The sequence below is a fragment of the Pomacea canaliculata genome, linkage group LG3, assembly GCF_003073045.1.
Source record: "Pomacea canaliculata isolate SZHN2017 linkage group LG3, ASM307304v1, whole genome shotgun sequence".
Classification (NCBI taxonomy): Eukaryota; Metazoa; Mollusca; class Gastropoda; order Architaenioglossa; family Ampullariidae; genus Pomacea; species Pomacea canaliculata.
Window position 1 is genome coordinate 38538133 of NC_037592.1, and position 15788 is coordinate 38553920.

Here is a 15788-nt window from a genome sequence, read left to right on the forward strand (position 1 = left end):
GTTCAGTACCTACCACGGTTCCCTATCAATTTAACACTAATCACTTTATCAGAAACAACTTTACAATGACATAGACTCAAAATGATGGTCGTCTTGCATACCTGTCAAAAACAGTCTGATCTTAACGTTTTCTGTATAAGTGCGCAGTTGCATAGCGATTTCTTACAGAATTTTAAAGAAAATAACGATACAGTGGGTCACTTTACAGAAAGAGTTCTTCTGGAACTAGGGGAATGTCAGATCTTTCCGTTTACACAGCGCACACGTTATTTTTTTTAAAAAAAGAATGTCTTAGCCTGCAAGAAAATATCGAGAGACTACGTCGTGTAAGGTTTGAGAGGTGGGGTCACCAAGGTGGCGGGAATCCAAACAGGGAAACCCTTATTTTGATTGGCCAACACATCATGTGATTGGAATTCACCTTATAGAATATGGGAAATACCTTATTACGTTTTTAAAGGGCTGTTGAGTGTGGTGAAAATCAATCTGTTGAACCCATTTAGCAAAAGAAGACTAAAACCAGTTACAAAGGATTTATTTCTAGACACCCTTTAAAAATAATCGCTTAGGCTTGCACTGGCCACACATTCGTCCTAAGTTTTATTCACTAGATAATAAGGAGGTTTAAATACCACATTTAGATTTTGAAAAATTGACAAAACTCAAAAATAACTCAGACCAAACGCTTCTATTTGTATTCACTATTCATTTTCCCCGACAGTTTTCCGATTTTGTTTGTACCCAAAGTTCTTCCGGTGTCTGCGATGACATCATTGATTCTTTTTGCAGAGAGAGAAGAAAGTGTGCACTCGTTGGTTCAGTTGAGATTTTTGCAAGGGAAGAAGCGCGAAGATGACCACGACTTCTACATTTAGTGGACTAAACGAGGATGCTAAACCAACGTCTAGGTATTTTTTAAATCAATTTGCATATGTGTGTTCAAAGATTGTATTTTGCTTCAAATTCGTTGTAATTTCCTTGCAGCGGATCACTCTCTGTGGCGTCGCCATAGGTCGAACCGTTTCGCACAAGCAAAGCACGAAACATAAATAATTTAAAAAGCCCGTGCCTTCGCGTTCAAGGGTTTAGCGAAGCAAATTTCCAAAGTTGAATATTTGTAGACAATATTTTGTATTATCTTATTGACGAAATAACTATTTCAGAAAGATCATTATAAGCAAATTATTAGTAATTCTTTCCTTTTTTAGATCCGGTGGTCAATCTGGTCAGTATTTATCTGGTCCAACTCGTTAATATGAAACTGTCTTGAGATGCTCGATTCATTAAAAGAAAGCGAGGAAAAAGTTTCAGTAAAATGCTTTCTGAGTAACAACCATCTATCGAAGGTTCACGGAAAATACCGAAATTTTAAATTTTTGAATCGATTTCTCTCTCTCTCTCTTTTTTTTGTAGCACAAACACGTGATAGAGCAATATTTGATTATTTTCATGGGATTTCTTCTAGGTTAAAGTAGGACAATGCACAGAATTTAATGTAGATCAGTCTTGTTTCTATTTTAGTGTGCATATCAATGGGCTATATGACACCAATGAAATGAGTTTCATGGTGACAGATCTTTGTGTTTTTAAAATTGCTGCATTTGAAAGAATTAATAGGCATTGATTGTTTCAGTAATAAGAGAAACAGCACAGAATAAGAAATAGGACCACGATTCAGTGGCTGGCAGTCTGTGGTGATCTTTGAATAATATACCTGATGTGTGCCATAAAATGTGTCATAGTAATTGACTATCTCCATTAACTAGTTTGCATGATCTTCATTTTATTTTATATTCTTAAAAGAGGACAAATGATCTCTCTCTCTTTCTCACACATACACATGAATTATACATTTTATTTGGTAGCTTTTTCTGGGAAGTAATCATTAAATACCTGTGCATATATTTTAAGCTGAAACAACCCATAACCTCTGTTGTCATGCTTAAACATTTTATTGTCCCTTCTACAAAATCCTTACCACCCTGAAAATCTTATAATTTGTTTCTTGTTTTACGTATAGGGTTTTGAAGCCACCAGGGGGAGGATCCAGTAACATTTTTGGGGCCGAAGCTTCAGCCTCTGCAGCAAAGCCAAAAGCAGGAACCAAGAAGCCCACTGATTCTGGAGTCTTTGGAAAAACTGACACAGGCCATGGCTCAGATCGGGACAACAGTGCAGGCAGGAACCGGACAGCAAGAGATGGTGATGATTCTTTCAACCGTTTATTTGGGGACCCTGGTTCTTCCCCTGTTTCAGCCAAAGTGCACAAGTGCCAGCCAGCAGGTTGACACTTACTCTAATCTTTTTGGAGGTGCTGACTCACAGAGCACAGAGCAGCAGCGAAAAGGTGGTGATACTCACTTCAATATCTTTGGAGATGATATCTCTGCACAGGGTGAAGGCTTCCTTTGCACCACACCTGGCCATTCTAGTGGTAGATACTCTGGCAAAGGACGGGGTATGGGCTAGTTAATCTCTCAGTTTTAAATTTCTTTAAATTTCATAACATCCTCTTATATTTTTCATTTAAAAAAAAAAAAGGAGACTTTCAAGCACTGTCAAAAAAATAATCATCACATCATGCTAACATCACTTTATTGAGAACTGAAATCTTATACAGCTAAATAAGTTTTGAAAGTAAAAAGTTTGGGAAAAAATGAATGCATCTTAAAAAGGAAGTGACCAAGAAGGGTAAAAAAGACTAGATCTTTTAAAGCAATAAAAAAAAAATAGTAAAGTTTGGGTTTGAGTGGTGAGTCTGCCAGAATTATCTAACTAGTGTTTTTTTTTTCTGTTTGCTGAGATGGGAGATATATATCAATGTAGTTTTTATGTGCAGGCTTTACACATTTCCCCCTATCGGCATAAATGATCATCAGCTGGTTTCCTAATGCCATCATGTATAATTTAGAAGAATTTCCTCAAAGCAGATTAGCTCTTTCCACAAAGATTTTTAAACAAAAAAAAAAAAGCAGGGATTGTTAAAAAAAGAAATGGAATCTGCTGCTTTGATGGCAGTGTAATACATAAAGTGAACAAATGCTGGCTCTGCATATAAGGAAGTGGCTCTGTGCTGTCACATGATAAGCGTAAAAGTCAAGGAATCGAAGGTATTTCATTTTGTCGCATCATTTGATGCCATCTGACCGCTGGGCTGTTGCACTGCATGGTGCCATCTGTATTCTATCCAGTCTTATTGTAGCAATACAAATGCATGAGTGCACTATTTTCTTTGCATTAGGCTGTCTCCCTTTTTTATATAGTTTCGTACATTAGCTGGCTTTTTTTGTGGGCTTATACTGTCAGTCCATTCTCCTTTCTTCCCTGAACTAACGTTCTTGCTAAGCATCATCCTAATGTAACCTGGATTCTCTTATGCACGCAGTTCAGTTTAATCCGCATTTTGCTTTTTCTTTGAGCTTTACCATGCATGGCTTGACTGTACATCGCTTAATTTTGTAATTTGTAGTGAATTACAAAGTGTGCATTATAACATTGGTTGTGTTCCATAAAATATTCTAGGAATACTTCAAAAGTACTACAACTACTGGCAGCATTGATGAGAAGAGAATGCAGAGTATATGCTTTCTGTGGCTCTTATCAAGATATATTCACTATCCTTCATACCATTTGAGCATATGACACTAGATTTTGTGCTTCTATGCAACTTGATTTATGTATGTGCAAGTGTGAAAGCTGTAGTTTATTATGTTATCTTTAGTCAGTGATATTGAAGAAGTTAGAATAAAAAGCTATTTTATGCATTGCCATTCATGTCATAGATTTTTCAACATTTGCAATGCATGTTTGAGTTACTTTCAGATGTGTTCAGAATTGTTTGTTAAAAAATGCATTGATATGTTCACTCAGTTTATTTATGCTATTGGTTATCAATAACTAGGTTTTAGATTTTGATGTAGAAATTCAAACAGTATTCATGAAGTTCCTAAATATGTTTCACAAATAAGCTATATAAATTTGATGTAATTCAAGGCAGTTAAAAAAATATTAGGAGCATAACATACCAATGCATTTCGTGTAGTATTGGTAATGTGTTCAGTTTATTGAGTTAATGCTAAGCCTCAAAATTTGTTGCATTGATAATGCTTTCTGCTTCTTCTTTACGTTTCATATAATACTTGTCAGTTGTAATAATTGATTTTAACCACAATGTGTAGATGTTTGTATGTCGTCAGGCTCATACAACCCAATAACTGGTGCTGACTATAAAGACCTTGTGCCAACCCATCATGCACTGAATGTAAAGGTAGGTTCTAAACATGGAATTTAACTTAGATTATATTTAGATCATCGAATGAATTTTGGTATCTGCCGTCAGTAGCAGTTGGAAGCAGGGGTAGTTTTGTGGGGTGGGGTTGTTAGCCCCATGCCCAACCCTCCTTCATCTGGGTTTGGGACTGGAAGGTTACCTGGGGGCTTCCAGGTGGAGTTGCTTAGTATATTAACTCAAGTATACTATTCATTGTCTGATAATCAGAAGTAAGCTTTAAAACTTCAAAGGGCTAGTTGAGAGAAAACAGTAATTTTTGGAGTTTTTTAACATAACATAAATTCTGGGAAACCCTAGGGCACATTGTCTGTGGGTGGCTGTGTCCTTCCCCAAACCCAGATACAGTAAAGATTATGGAGCTGGCAAATTGTGGCCGACTCTCGCCGTGCAGGTCACAGCTGGAGTGTCCACACAGTGCAGACATACAACTCATTGTCATTATATGTAGGGTGATGTGCATATGGGTAAAGTATGTGTATGTTAGAAACAAATTTTCAAGTATAAAACGAAATGATTTTAAATCCTGAATTTTCAACAACAGAAATTTCAGAGCTATGTAATTAATAGCCATATTTATTGGAATCCTTTTTTTTAAATTAAAAAAGCCACAAAAACCTGGGTTATATTGTGTATTTAGACTGCAGGGGAGAATAGACATGGCTTCCACCAGAGGATTCAAAAATTGCATCTAGATTGCAAATATTCTGCTAAAGGGGATCATATGCTCTGAAAAAATATAGTTTTATGTGTAGACATTCAACTGCTGTAACATTGCTGCTGTTTTATTTGGAATAACCAAAATTGTAAGATTAAACATTCAATGTATGTATGTCAAATCTCATTACTGTCTTTTGTACTAGTTCACTGGGGTTGCTGGTCCATTGTAGAAATCGTTCCTTGTCTTCAGTAAAGTTTTTTAGATTTGTACAGCAGGCCCAGTCTCTTATTAGCATCTTTTTTTATGTGTATCTTCCTAGGAGCCACCAAAGCCACAAAAGGAACAACCACCTCTGCCATATTCAGATGGTGAGTTTCAGGTCAAGGAGGGAAAGGCCCAGAATGTGCACACATCCTCTCGTGTCACCAACCCACCTGGTGGCAAAACCCATAAGCTGTGGTAGATCTACTGCTTGAAAGGGGCTAAGTTGCTGAACACATCTTGAATTGAGGTGTGTAAAACCTCATGATGATTGTCTTCTGTTGGCTGTTTAAATCAACTTCTGCCACAGATGTTGTCATTGAGTTATGGTGCAAATGTTGGGATCTCTAACTTTTTATAACTTTTTGGAGATCTGAGAGAAAGGTATTCTGTGATAGCATAGAGGACCCAGTTGTAAGAAACAAAAGCAGCTTCACTGTGGCATCATGGAAGACTAATAAGCAGCGGATACAAAGTCACTTTGATAAAAATTTCTCCTTTTTTCATCCCATATGCCCTTTATTAGTCTATTAACATCTGTTTGAAAAATGCACAAGACAGAAGGAGTCAGCAGCAGTAATTCATTTTTCTGCATAATGAATAAATAAACAGATATTCTAAACTGTGCTTAGCACTGATATCTTTTTCCTTCATTTCCACCTTTGTGTGTAAGGACAAAAAAGAAACAACAAAATATGGAACACAGATCTGACCACTGGTACTAAAACATTAAGTTGAAGAAGAAATGAATTTCTTTCATCCAAGAGCAGTGTTGGTAATGCACATTGCTGAAAATTATTTTGTGTGGTTTTTGTCCTGCATGCATTTTAGATAAACTGTTGTTACTGTATTGTGTCCATCACCAAATAACAAAGTTGGTGTTCTGAAAGGCTTGTCCTGCATAAGTAATCATAATGCACTTGTCATTGTCACACTTGAAGCGTGTGCACTCAGTCACTTGACATTGGGTAGAGCATGACAGTTTATAAAGTGATTAATACCAAGGCCTGATGCATTACTGACATTTAGCATTCCTGTGTGCAGCAGAGCCAGTATTGGCTATGTTTATTAGGTATCAAGCGTGTATTGAGCACTGCTTACAATTTAGGGATATAATGTTAATTGAGGTCATAGTTAAAAAAAAGAGATGCTTCATGTTCAGGCTACAAGGAGGGGGACAAATGTTTTTGTTGCCATGTTGTTGCATGTTTGTGTTGCTAGCATCAACATCTGTAGTTTGTGCTTACTATAGTTTCTTTTATTTAAAACCTAATTCTGAACTTGATATTGTGTACAGAGTAACGTCTGTTCATTTTCGCATGTATTTTTGTATCATTTTGCAGTGCCATTGGAATGATTATTCACTTTAGGGTTCTGACTTCTCCATTGAATTGTAAAGATTAGGAAAGGCTTCTATGTCTAACATTTATTTTTTTACTTGTGTGATTTTTATATGTAAAATATTTGGTACAGCTTTTCTTCTAAGAGTTTTTTGTGGATTTGTCCATTGAAGAACCTACTACAAATCTACTCACACATGCTGGTACAAAAATCTTCGAAATTTTTTTTTTCAAGCACATATGCTGCTGGAAATCCTGGATGTTCTTTGTAACAGTTTATCGTACTATTTTACAAGTAAATGTCTTCACCAGTGTCAACCTGCTTGTTATCTTTTCAGATACCATGCATTTTTCTAAGATTTCACTTTTTTTTTAGTCTCTAAAATCAAAGCAGCTTGTATAAGGGTTTCTTTTTTTTTCTTTTTTTTTGTTGTTGCAATAAGCATATACTGCAGTTTTTTTTAATGGTGTATAAAGTTAAAAACAATAAACAGCTTGTGCAAGCTTTTTTGAGATTTGTTTTTTGTGACTTGAGAAACATGATTTTCTTCAGATGCTTAAAACCTCCCTTCCATTACGGTCATATATTCTATGTCCACATCGTCCCAAGACTAATAAGTCAAATCGTCCCAGACCCAAAAGGACGAATCTTTTGAGCCTGTGACGGTTTAAATAAATACAGCACAACTATAAATTAATAATAATGTGAATTTATATAGCACATTTTTTCAACCTCTTTTGGAAGTGGGTTTTACGACGACGGTGGTGTCGGTCCACTGGTATATGATGTGCCCGATCAACGTCCTTGCATAATTATAATCACAGATGTCTAAGTTCGGGATGTAATATTAATAATAGACCAAAGAAAAAAAAATAAAACTACAAATTCTAAAGTGATGAAAAAAATTTTTATTTAAAAGATTGCTTAAAGAGAAAATCACGTTTGTTATCTATGGTAAAATACGTTATATCTTCATTATTTTTGCCAAGCGGCCGTTTTTCTTTAGTAATTGAGTGGTGGCTAAAGTTAGTCGCGTACGAGGCTGTTTAAAATATGCTGCTGAGCTATATTGCTCAAACAACGTATGATTCTTGTGGTAATATTTGATGTTAATAGAAAAGCTACGTGTTTCATTGGTGACTGACTCGACTTTTGGGGTTAGGACCATATTTGACTTTTCGGTTTTCGGGCGAAATGGACATTGCTGGGACGAATCGACCTCGACTGTGGGGCGAAATGACCTGCCCACGGCCATTTTTGCGCAGTAAAATGGTAGCTGAACTTGTTCGCATGGCACTGTTGGAAATAGGCGACTGAGCTTGCATATGTATCGTGTTTAAGCAACGTATGGCTTCATTGAGAATACCTGATATTATGAAATGACCGGTGACTGAGCGACCGAACGCTAGCTGTCCTCTACACATGTTTTGATGACGTCACACTCAATTTCTGAATTAATAATAACAGGAAGACTCTCCACAATGTACATGTACATTCTTTTATCGCTTTGAGGAAAAAGTGAGGATGTCATCTCGAATGGAAAGGGATTATGTCTCGTGAAGCATGGCCAGAGCTGAAAGAAAGGGTACGGCATGTAACAGAATGAATGAACGATTCGTTGCGAGATGAGCCTCTGACGGCAAATTCCAGACGTTTCAGTCAGCCACCAACCTTTTTCTTTAAAAATCCAAACTTTCTAAGGTTTTGCGTTTATTTTGAAAAGAGATAAAAAGAAATACGAGTCTGTGTGTGTGTGCGAATGGGTTCAAGTTCGTTAAAGAGTATTCATTCAAACGACACAAGAGAAATGCGCCTGTATGCGATTTTTAAATTGGTCTTTGTGCGAACATTAAGGAGTGTACTTATACTAAGATATCTATTAACATCAAGCATTAGGTACTGTTTATAATTGTATGTGCTATACTTGCATATGACTGGCAGTGCAATAGGTAACTACAAATCATCACAACAATATACGTACCGAGTAATTGGACGGTGCAATAGTTGAAGTGTCACTATAGTCAATAGGAATTTTTCCTCCCCATTATAATCTGGTACCACCTTTAAATATGCGGTCTGTCGTAGAGCAAAACATCGTTATGCGGTGCATGGCTGTATAGTTTTCATAGAACTTGTAAATTCCCTAGCAGCACAAAATTCCCAAAAATAGAAAGTATATACATAGGAGTAATAGGACCCATGCTCCTCAAGAGGGGAACCCATACAATACAAAAGAACTTTATTGATCCCCAGGGGCAATTCAACCATGTTTTTTTGGCATTCCGTGCTGCTAGGGTTATAATAAAATTGCAGAAATCAGAAGTATTTTAATTCTGCTTTTCTTTTTAGCCCTGGCAAGAGGCCTCTGAGTGCATTCGGAAAGATTACCCCCACATTATGGTGCAAGTTGTTCGAGATGGTACTCAAAGTACGTCCACAAGGAGACTGGACCGAGTCAAGATATTTATTAACTCAGAAGGGAAGGTCGTTGGAACACCAGTGATTGGTTGATGCCTATAATGTATGTCAAACACTTTCAAAACGATTTGGTATACTTCTGACTCGGGGAAACCTAGCAGATGCTAAACACTTTAAGAACTGCATTCTGGTATATATGCCAAACGTGGTAAGGGAGAAATGGAAATAATGCAATAATCATATGACCATCATCACAGAATGAGTGTCCAGAATCCTATCTGGGTTTTGACTTTTCTTTTGAAAGAATTAGCAGCAATTTTATGAGAGGTTTTAATCACGATAGAGTTCTGTGTTTACACACTGGACCTGTCACAACTATAGTTATTCTGCAACGTTTGGTCACTCAGAATTAAGCAATAGCATTAATGCAATAGAACATTACCCGGTAAGTCTCCTGGGTCCATTGAATAGATCAGTGTCAGAAAATCATAATTTTGATGGAGAAGTGGACAGATGGGTTAAAACACTGGCTTCTGAGGCTTGCATAGTAGCTGGCTCAGTAACAGTGTGGCATAGTGTATTGTCCCCTGCTGGGTACCTGACTCCTTATGGGGTTGGGGAAAGTAAGGCAGCGAGAGAAAAGACTTGAGCATCATCCTTACAAAGATGGTCCTGAGAAGAGCACGGTCTTAAATATTTCATTCCAATGACCTTTTTAACCTATGGAAATGTAGGACATGTCTCAGTATTGAATATCTCACTAATGAAAAGCATGCACACAGTACAACCCAGCACGTACATGATCACAAAGACAGGACAGAGGAAACTAAAGTACCTGGATAAAAACCACCAATGATCTGACCAGTAAACAGGTGGATGGATGTTTGAACCAAAATGCAAACCTACAATGCATTATTCCGTTGGGATGATAGGTGCTTCTGCCACTGCACCATGAACCACCCAAGAAACTACATTTTTTTTTGTAATAATGTGATTGCATTATCACATGAGATTCTCAGAAATACAAATTTCAAGTTTTACCAGTAAATCAAAGTTTAAATATGTCCATTATTTCTTTTTATGTAGAAGTCATTTAATGTGAGAGTGCATTTCATGAATAATAAAGATTCACACTTGTACTGCTTATGAAGTTGGGTGAAAATGCAAAAGTAGCCTGATTTGTCTTATTATTGTGTTGTGCTGTCATAGAGAAGAACTATAAAATTAATCTTCAACTGCTGTTTTGGATGCTGAAGATATGCTATGTAAATGTCTAAATAATTCTGGCTGTTCCAGCAGTTGTTGTTTTCAATTAATCCCACCATATGCCGTATTGGCTTCTCATAGTTTTAAATGGTGACTCAAACCGTTCCTACTTTTAATGCTTCATTGTAAGTAATTTACTACCCAGTACTGATGCTCAATCATGCTTTGCAAAAGGCTTTATTTTCGAAATAGTAGTAACTGATTCGGTTAAACATGGCAATATAAAGCTGTATAATTATTGGGAGACTGTCATTTAAGATGTTAATAAAAGTTTATTTCATGTCATGTTTGTAAATAAAACAAATTTCATAGAAAATGAATATGAAAAGAAGTTTAGTTTGTTAACATATATCCAGAATCATTCTTTGCAAGTAAATCTGCAAATGGAGCATGTCATGCAGCAAGCACTAAAAATCCTCAACATTTATATTCTTGTTCCTTTTACTTTCATAGACTTCTGATTACAAGGATTTGTATCAAAACACAATGAACCATCAAACCAGAAGTAAATAAGAAGATGTTTCTGAACTACCATTGGTGCACTAAGCTGAAACAACAAAACAATCTGCTATTCGTGAATAAATTGAAGTATCTGGTGGAAGTGGTGTAGGGTACCTGAGCAGAAGTTCATGGTACTTTCCACTCTCATCTGCCTTTGTGAAGGTCATGTTTAGATACCTCATTCCTAAATCTGATAAAAACTCCAAGGAACCATAGAATTCCATCATCAGAACATGGCGGTCATTTGTTTTATGAAGTTTGCCTTTTATATGGCCATATTCCACAAACATTTCACTGCTTTGATTTTGAGTTATGACAATATCTCCAAATAATCTGTTCCTGTAAACTCCCAAGAAATCTTTAGGGTTTTTAATGCACCCATGGACAATAACTTCATCATTTGGAGGTGTCTGACCTGTTAGTTTTCAGCCATGGTGCAGGATATTGACAGGCATTTGCAGTATTTACCCATGGCATTTCTTGTAGTAAAAGGTCCACAATGTAGAAGAAGATCTCGTATAAAGTGAACCATGCGTTCTGATTACCTGGACCATTGTTGCTGATGAAGATACCAAGGTCAAGGTCTCTTAACAAATGCAAGTAGGAAGCGTAACTGTGAATTTTTCCTCCATGTCCAACCACCGAGTAACCTTTAGATGTTGATATAGAAACAGCAAAATTAGATCTTTTACATGTAGAGCATATTAATTCTTAATTAGTTAAAAATGCAGTATGGTATTTGAAACTGAAGTTGCTAGAAGAAAAAGTAGTCATACCACATTGGGTTGTATGCTCAGATCTTGGGTTGTCACATAAATTTCTTTCCAGCTATAGCACCTGTTTAAAGGGCTCACTTTGATGTAGTCTCAATTGCTGATAGTGTTAAATACAACAACCAATCAGTATTAAAGTTCTGTTACCTGCTACGGAGTAGAATTACCCAGGACCGTAGCTGTGTGCTGCTCAGAAAATGCTCTATCTTCTATCCACAGAAAATCTAACACTATTTTGGAGCCCAAGGCAATACCATCCATTGACCTTATGACTGTATGATATGAGATGCTGGAATTCTACGAGACTGTCATGTCTTGCCCCAGTGTTGTTTCCTAAAGTACCTTATGCAAAGACAGAAAATCCATGTCTCTGGAAAGCTCACCCTTGTAGGAAGAGGTTGTCCAAGCATAGCCGTAGCCAAAGGTCAGGTAGGTATGTGGAAACTGTGGCTTGAAGACATAATGAGTGTTTAAAGTCTCTGCAGACAAGATGACATGTGGCTTGTACATGTCTGCAAGTGTTGTCCCGTTGATAATGATGTTGCCATCTGAAGTTACCCCTCCTCGCAGATGCCAAGATAACCACTTCGCCATGTCGTCAGCTGAAGAGGCAATCGCTCCAGCTGGTTCACATGGATGAATGCTACAATAAATACATGAAAAGGATTCCTTTAAAATCCACCATTACAGAGGTGATTAATAGGTAATTAACTGTTTTTGTAGGAAAATTACACTTTAGATTTCGGAGAGATTTTTCTCTGAAGCAATGAAAAAAAATCCTTCATGGCTACAAGACGACCAATAGTATATATTCGTCAGATTAAAAATAATAATTACGAAAAAGTTCATAGCAAAGTGAAAACTAATTTTTAGCTTGATGATAGAAATAAGGCTAAGGTTTAGATACAATGTCTATGATTTTAGGTAGCTCAGCTTACTTGTTATTTTTATAGCAGTTGGTGGCGTCCATGTTACTTGCCAACCAGACGAGTGTTTTTTTCAAACTCTACTTATAAAAATATGGTATTGGTATACGGTGATAGAATTTGCTGTCTACTCTATTGCACGCTTTCTTACATGGAAATCACTGGGTCGGACAGCACCAATTCGTTCCTGAGCTGAACATAAGGCAAGGCGAAGTTGTCGCATCCACCTCGACATCGTACCCGATGACCCGGCTGTCAGTCATCTGCAAAGGCTGAAAGATGCGTTGGTGGAGAAGTTCCTCCCAGGATGCTCCGCCCATCACCTCGGCGACCCTCCCGGCCAGTACGTACATCCAGTTGTTGTAGTTCCACTCGTCACGAAACAGTCCTGACACCGGTAGATCGTTAAGCCAGCTGTAGACACACCCTAACTCCTGATACAGCGGTAATTTTAACAACAATGTCTAACTGATGATAAGCTGTTGAAACAACAACAATACTATATCAGTCATAAAATATTTAGTAGATGTAGCTTTTAACTTATCCTGATCATGAATAGAGGGGGAAATGGCAGACAAGACTGTTGTAAGTACCTCGCAAAATTCTTTCTGGTCACTGTGTCCGGCAGTCCAGCGAATAACGGGATGCTGGGAGCGGACAGTCCTGTCCTGTGCAGCAGAATGTCCTTGATTGTCACGTGACTGGTGAGATACTCGTCTGCCAGCTGGAAGTCATTGCCAAGGATGTCTTTGACTGGAGTCTGCCACGTGTACTTCCTGCAGAGACATCAAGTAAGAACTGTGGGCGATGAGTGTTTTGTCTTTACACCTTGACATCAATAATAAACAACGCTATGCTCAAATATAGCTTCTTTATAAGGATTGATGTTGTTTTTAAAAATTTGAGCCTGAAGTCTCAGGTATTCCTTCATTCAAAATGAAGACTTCAATAATTTAAAAGAAAAGTCGCGCTGTGCACAACCACTGACAAGCCAGAGTATTTGTAGATCGTATTTATTATAGGGTTCTTTAGTCAGTAGTAATATTTCTTCCGCACGGTCTAATAAAAAATTGCTTTGTCAGAAAAAACCAAGCTGAAAGATCTAGTAAAAAGCTAAAGTAGAGGCAATTCCACAAACTTACTGCTTCAGTGTGTACATTTTACTCAGCTGTGTTTTGACTGCAAGTAAGTAGGCAGATAACTGGGACAATTACTAACGAACTTTGTCTCTCAGTCACGCGAGCGCGCGCACGCATTTAAAGAAAAAGACCTATTTTAGCAAGCTTTGATTTCATTTTTAAACCGTATGCAAACAGTTACAAGGAAGACCTGTCGGGTGTACCGTGTGTGCCTATTACAAGTACTCACCAGAACATTATTTGTCGACATTGAGGTAGTTTTCATGTTAGGGAATATATTTTTATAGGTTCGTGAAGTTTAGTAAAACGATTTCCGTTTGACTTTCCCATCTAACCAAGGTTATAAATTTCCGTATGAATGAAATGACAAATCTTGATGAATATTTAAATAATCAGCTATTCTGGACTAAACGAATATCATTTAGTAATAGTTCCGTCAGCGTATTCTCAAATGGCCGCGCAGTGTTGTCCATAGGAATGGAAACGTCCCATGGGATGGGATGGGATGGGACAGCACACATTTGTTTTCCCATAGTAATACGCTGAAATTTGCAGTCAGACTTTTTAAGCACAGGAAATACTTTTTTTATTCCAGTTTCATTATGCCATGACTTTGTTAACATGTGTGCAAGTGTGTCCATGGGAATCCATGGGAAACGTCATATTCAAATGGGATATAACCATTATAGCCCATTCTTTAGTTGCATGTGACCAAAAGAGCACAAAATGTTAAATGTAATTCCAGACTGGAAATTACTTTACGCAGGTGGACTTACCCCCGGCTCTCCTCAATCAGCATGGCCAGGATGGTTGAGGTGAAGGCCTTGGTCATGGATCCGATAGCGAACAACGTGGAGGAAGTGACGGTCGTCCAGAGGCTTTGTCGGCCATGCCGAACCCTCGAGTCCAGGTCTCGTTACCCTTGACGACGGCCAGTGAGAGGCCAACCACTCCGCGGCACTGCAGAAGGTTCTCAACAAAAGCCTCAATTCTGGAAGTCAGTTGTGGAGTCAAGACCTTGCCATCCGCGGTGGTCCACAAGGTGAGGCTACAGAGACACAGTAGTGTCAGGACAGTCGACATTGTTATTGTCCTGTCTCGAGGTTATTTTGTCTGCCAGATCCTTTCCTAATGCTGGCAACTGGCAGTTTAGCCAATGTGACGCATATTGCTCTGACCTTTTTGATATGAAATGAGACGATGACAACCACTTTAACTGTTTTCTTCTACTGAGGCTGAATCCACCGTGGACGTCGAAAGTAGGGTATCCGGCATTTATGGTAAGCCGTATTACTGGAAATCTTGGGGCTTTGGCAGTACAGATTCGGTGATAATATTTCCTATCAAATGTGAAAGACGAGCAACAGCCGACAAAACAGATATTGAACCAGTATGTACCTAAGCAAACTTGGGATATTCGGCCTGACAGTCGATAATCGTGTCCAATGTTTGCTTAACATCGAGTGTCACAGAAACAGGCGTACACAATAAAACTAATAATACTCTACAAAATTTAGTAATTTTGGTTTGAAACGCTTCATAGTGAAAATACCTCAATCTTTTTCTCTGCTTTCTCTTTATGTGTTGTAGTTCATTTTGTCTAAATAGCAACCTAGAAGGAACAGACTATGGGAGGAACATACCATACCAAACCAACCAGTTGACGTACGGCGTTTTCAAAGTAAACCTACTCGAGTATGTCAAAGAACAGGCTACTATAATTTTGTGAACATCGTCTCTCTCATTTTAATATTCAACAAACTCAGTATTTAATATACTCAATACTGTTGCAGTTAATTGTACCTCTAACCTTCTGTCTACTGGACTCTAGTGTGCCTCAAACACATCCTTTGTCTTGCCAAGCGTGTTTCAATACGAATTTTCTTTTTCCGGAAGGAAAGCTTGTAGCCATTAATAAGTCCCCTGATTCTCTAATTGACACACATCATTTGCCATCTGCTGCGGAATTTGACCTCAGACTGGAGTGCTCATACAGATGTATAAAGTGTAGCACTTCATGATGAACATCATCTTGTCAAGCCCTTATCGAATCTGGACCTGCCAATAGGTCAATATTTTCAGCCAGTCTCGAAACTCCCATCCGTGTCCAAGGTGCTTGAGTGGCTTATAGTTAATCGACTCGGGCCTCATTTGAATTTGCCTTGGTTTCTTGACAAGCACCAGTCATCCTACAAACCTGGGTTTACAGTCAGC

The 15788-nt window shown here is 37.9% G+C and overlaps 2 protein-coding genes and 1 long non-coding RNA gene across 3 annotated transcripts; 2 read left to right on the forward strand and 1 right to left on the reverse strand.

Annotated features, from left to right (window-relative positions):
• The first annotated feature begins 752 nt into the window (after window positions 1-752).
• On the forward strand, window positions 753-7057 carry LOC112558786 (jupiter microtubule associated homolog 1-like). Its single transcript, XM_025229448.1, has 4 exons — window positions 753-908; window positions 2021-2202; window positions 4197-4267; window positions 5269-7057. The coding sequence occupies exons 1-4, from the start codon at window positions 853-855 to the stop codon at window positions 5410-5412; spliced, it is 453 nt and encodes a 150-aa protein (XP_025085233.1). The 5' UTR covers window positions 753-852; the 3' UTR covers window positions 5413-7057.
• A 782-nt stretch (window positions 7058-7839) lies between these two features.
• Window positions 7840-10555, forward strand: LOC112558789. The gene is made up of 2 exons (XR_003098237.1): window positions 7840-8136; window positions 8901-10555. It is a non-coding gene; the product is annotated as an uncharacterized LOC112558789 (long non-coding RNA).
• Window positions 10556-10688: 133 nt separating this feature from the next.
• Window positions 10689-12195, reverse strand: LOC112558785. Its single transcript, XM_025229447.1, has 2 exons — window positions 11893-12195; window positions 10689-11386 (listed from the first exon to the last, which is right to left on the reverse strand). Exons 1-2 carry the CDS (start codon window positions 12101-12103, stop codon window positions 11133-11135), a joined length of 465 nt encoding a protein of 154 aa, XP_025085232.1. The 5' UTR covers window positions 12104-12195; the 3' UTR covers window positions 10689-11132.
• Between the last annotated feature and the right edge of the window lie 3593 nt (window positions 12196-15788).

Coding starts and splice junctions, on each gene's coding strand:
- LOC112558786 (XM_025229448.1), top strand. CDS start 853: ATGACCACGACTTCTACATTTAGTGGACTAAACGAGGATGCTAAACCA. Junction 909..2,020: donor GATGCTAAACCAACGTCTAG/GTATTTTTTAAA, acceptor TTTTACGTATAG/GGTTTTGAAGCCACCAGGGG. Junction 4,268..5,268: donor ATCATGCACTGAATGTAAAG/GTAGGTTCTAAA, acceptor GTATCTTCCTAG/GAGCCACCAAAGCCACAAAA.
- LOC112558785 (XM_025229447.1), bottom strand. CDS start 12,103: ATGGCGAAGTGGTTATCTTGGCATCTGCGAGGAGGGGTAACTTCAGAT. Junction 11,387..11,892: donor GACAACCTCTTCCTACAAGG/GTGAGCTTTCCA, acceptor CAACATCTAAAG/GTTACTCGGTGGTTGGACAT.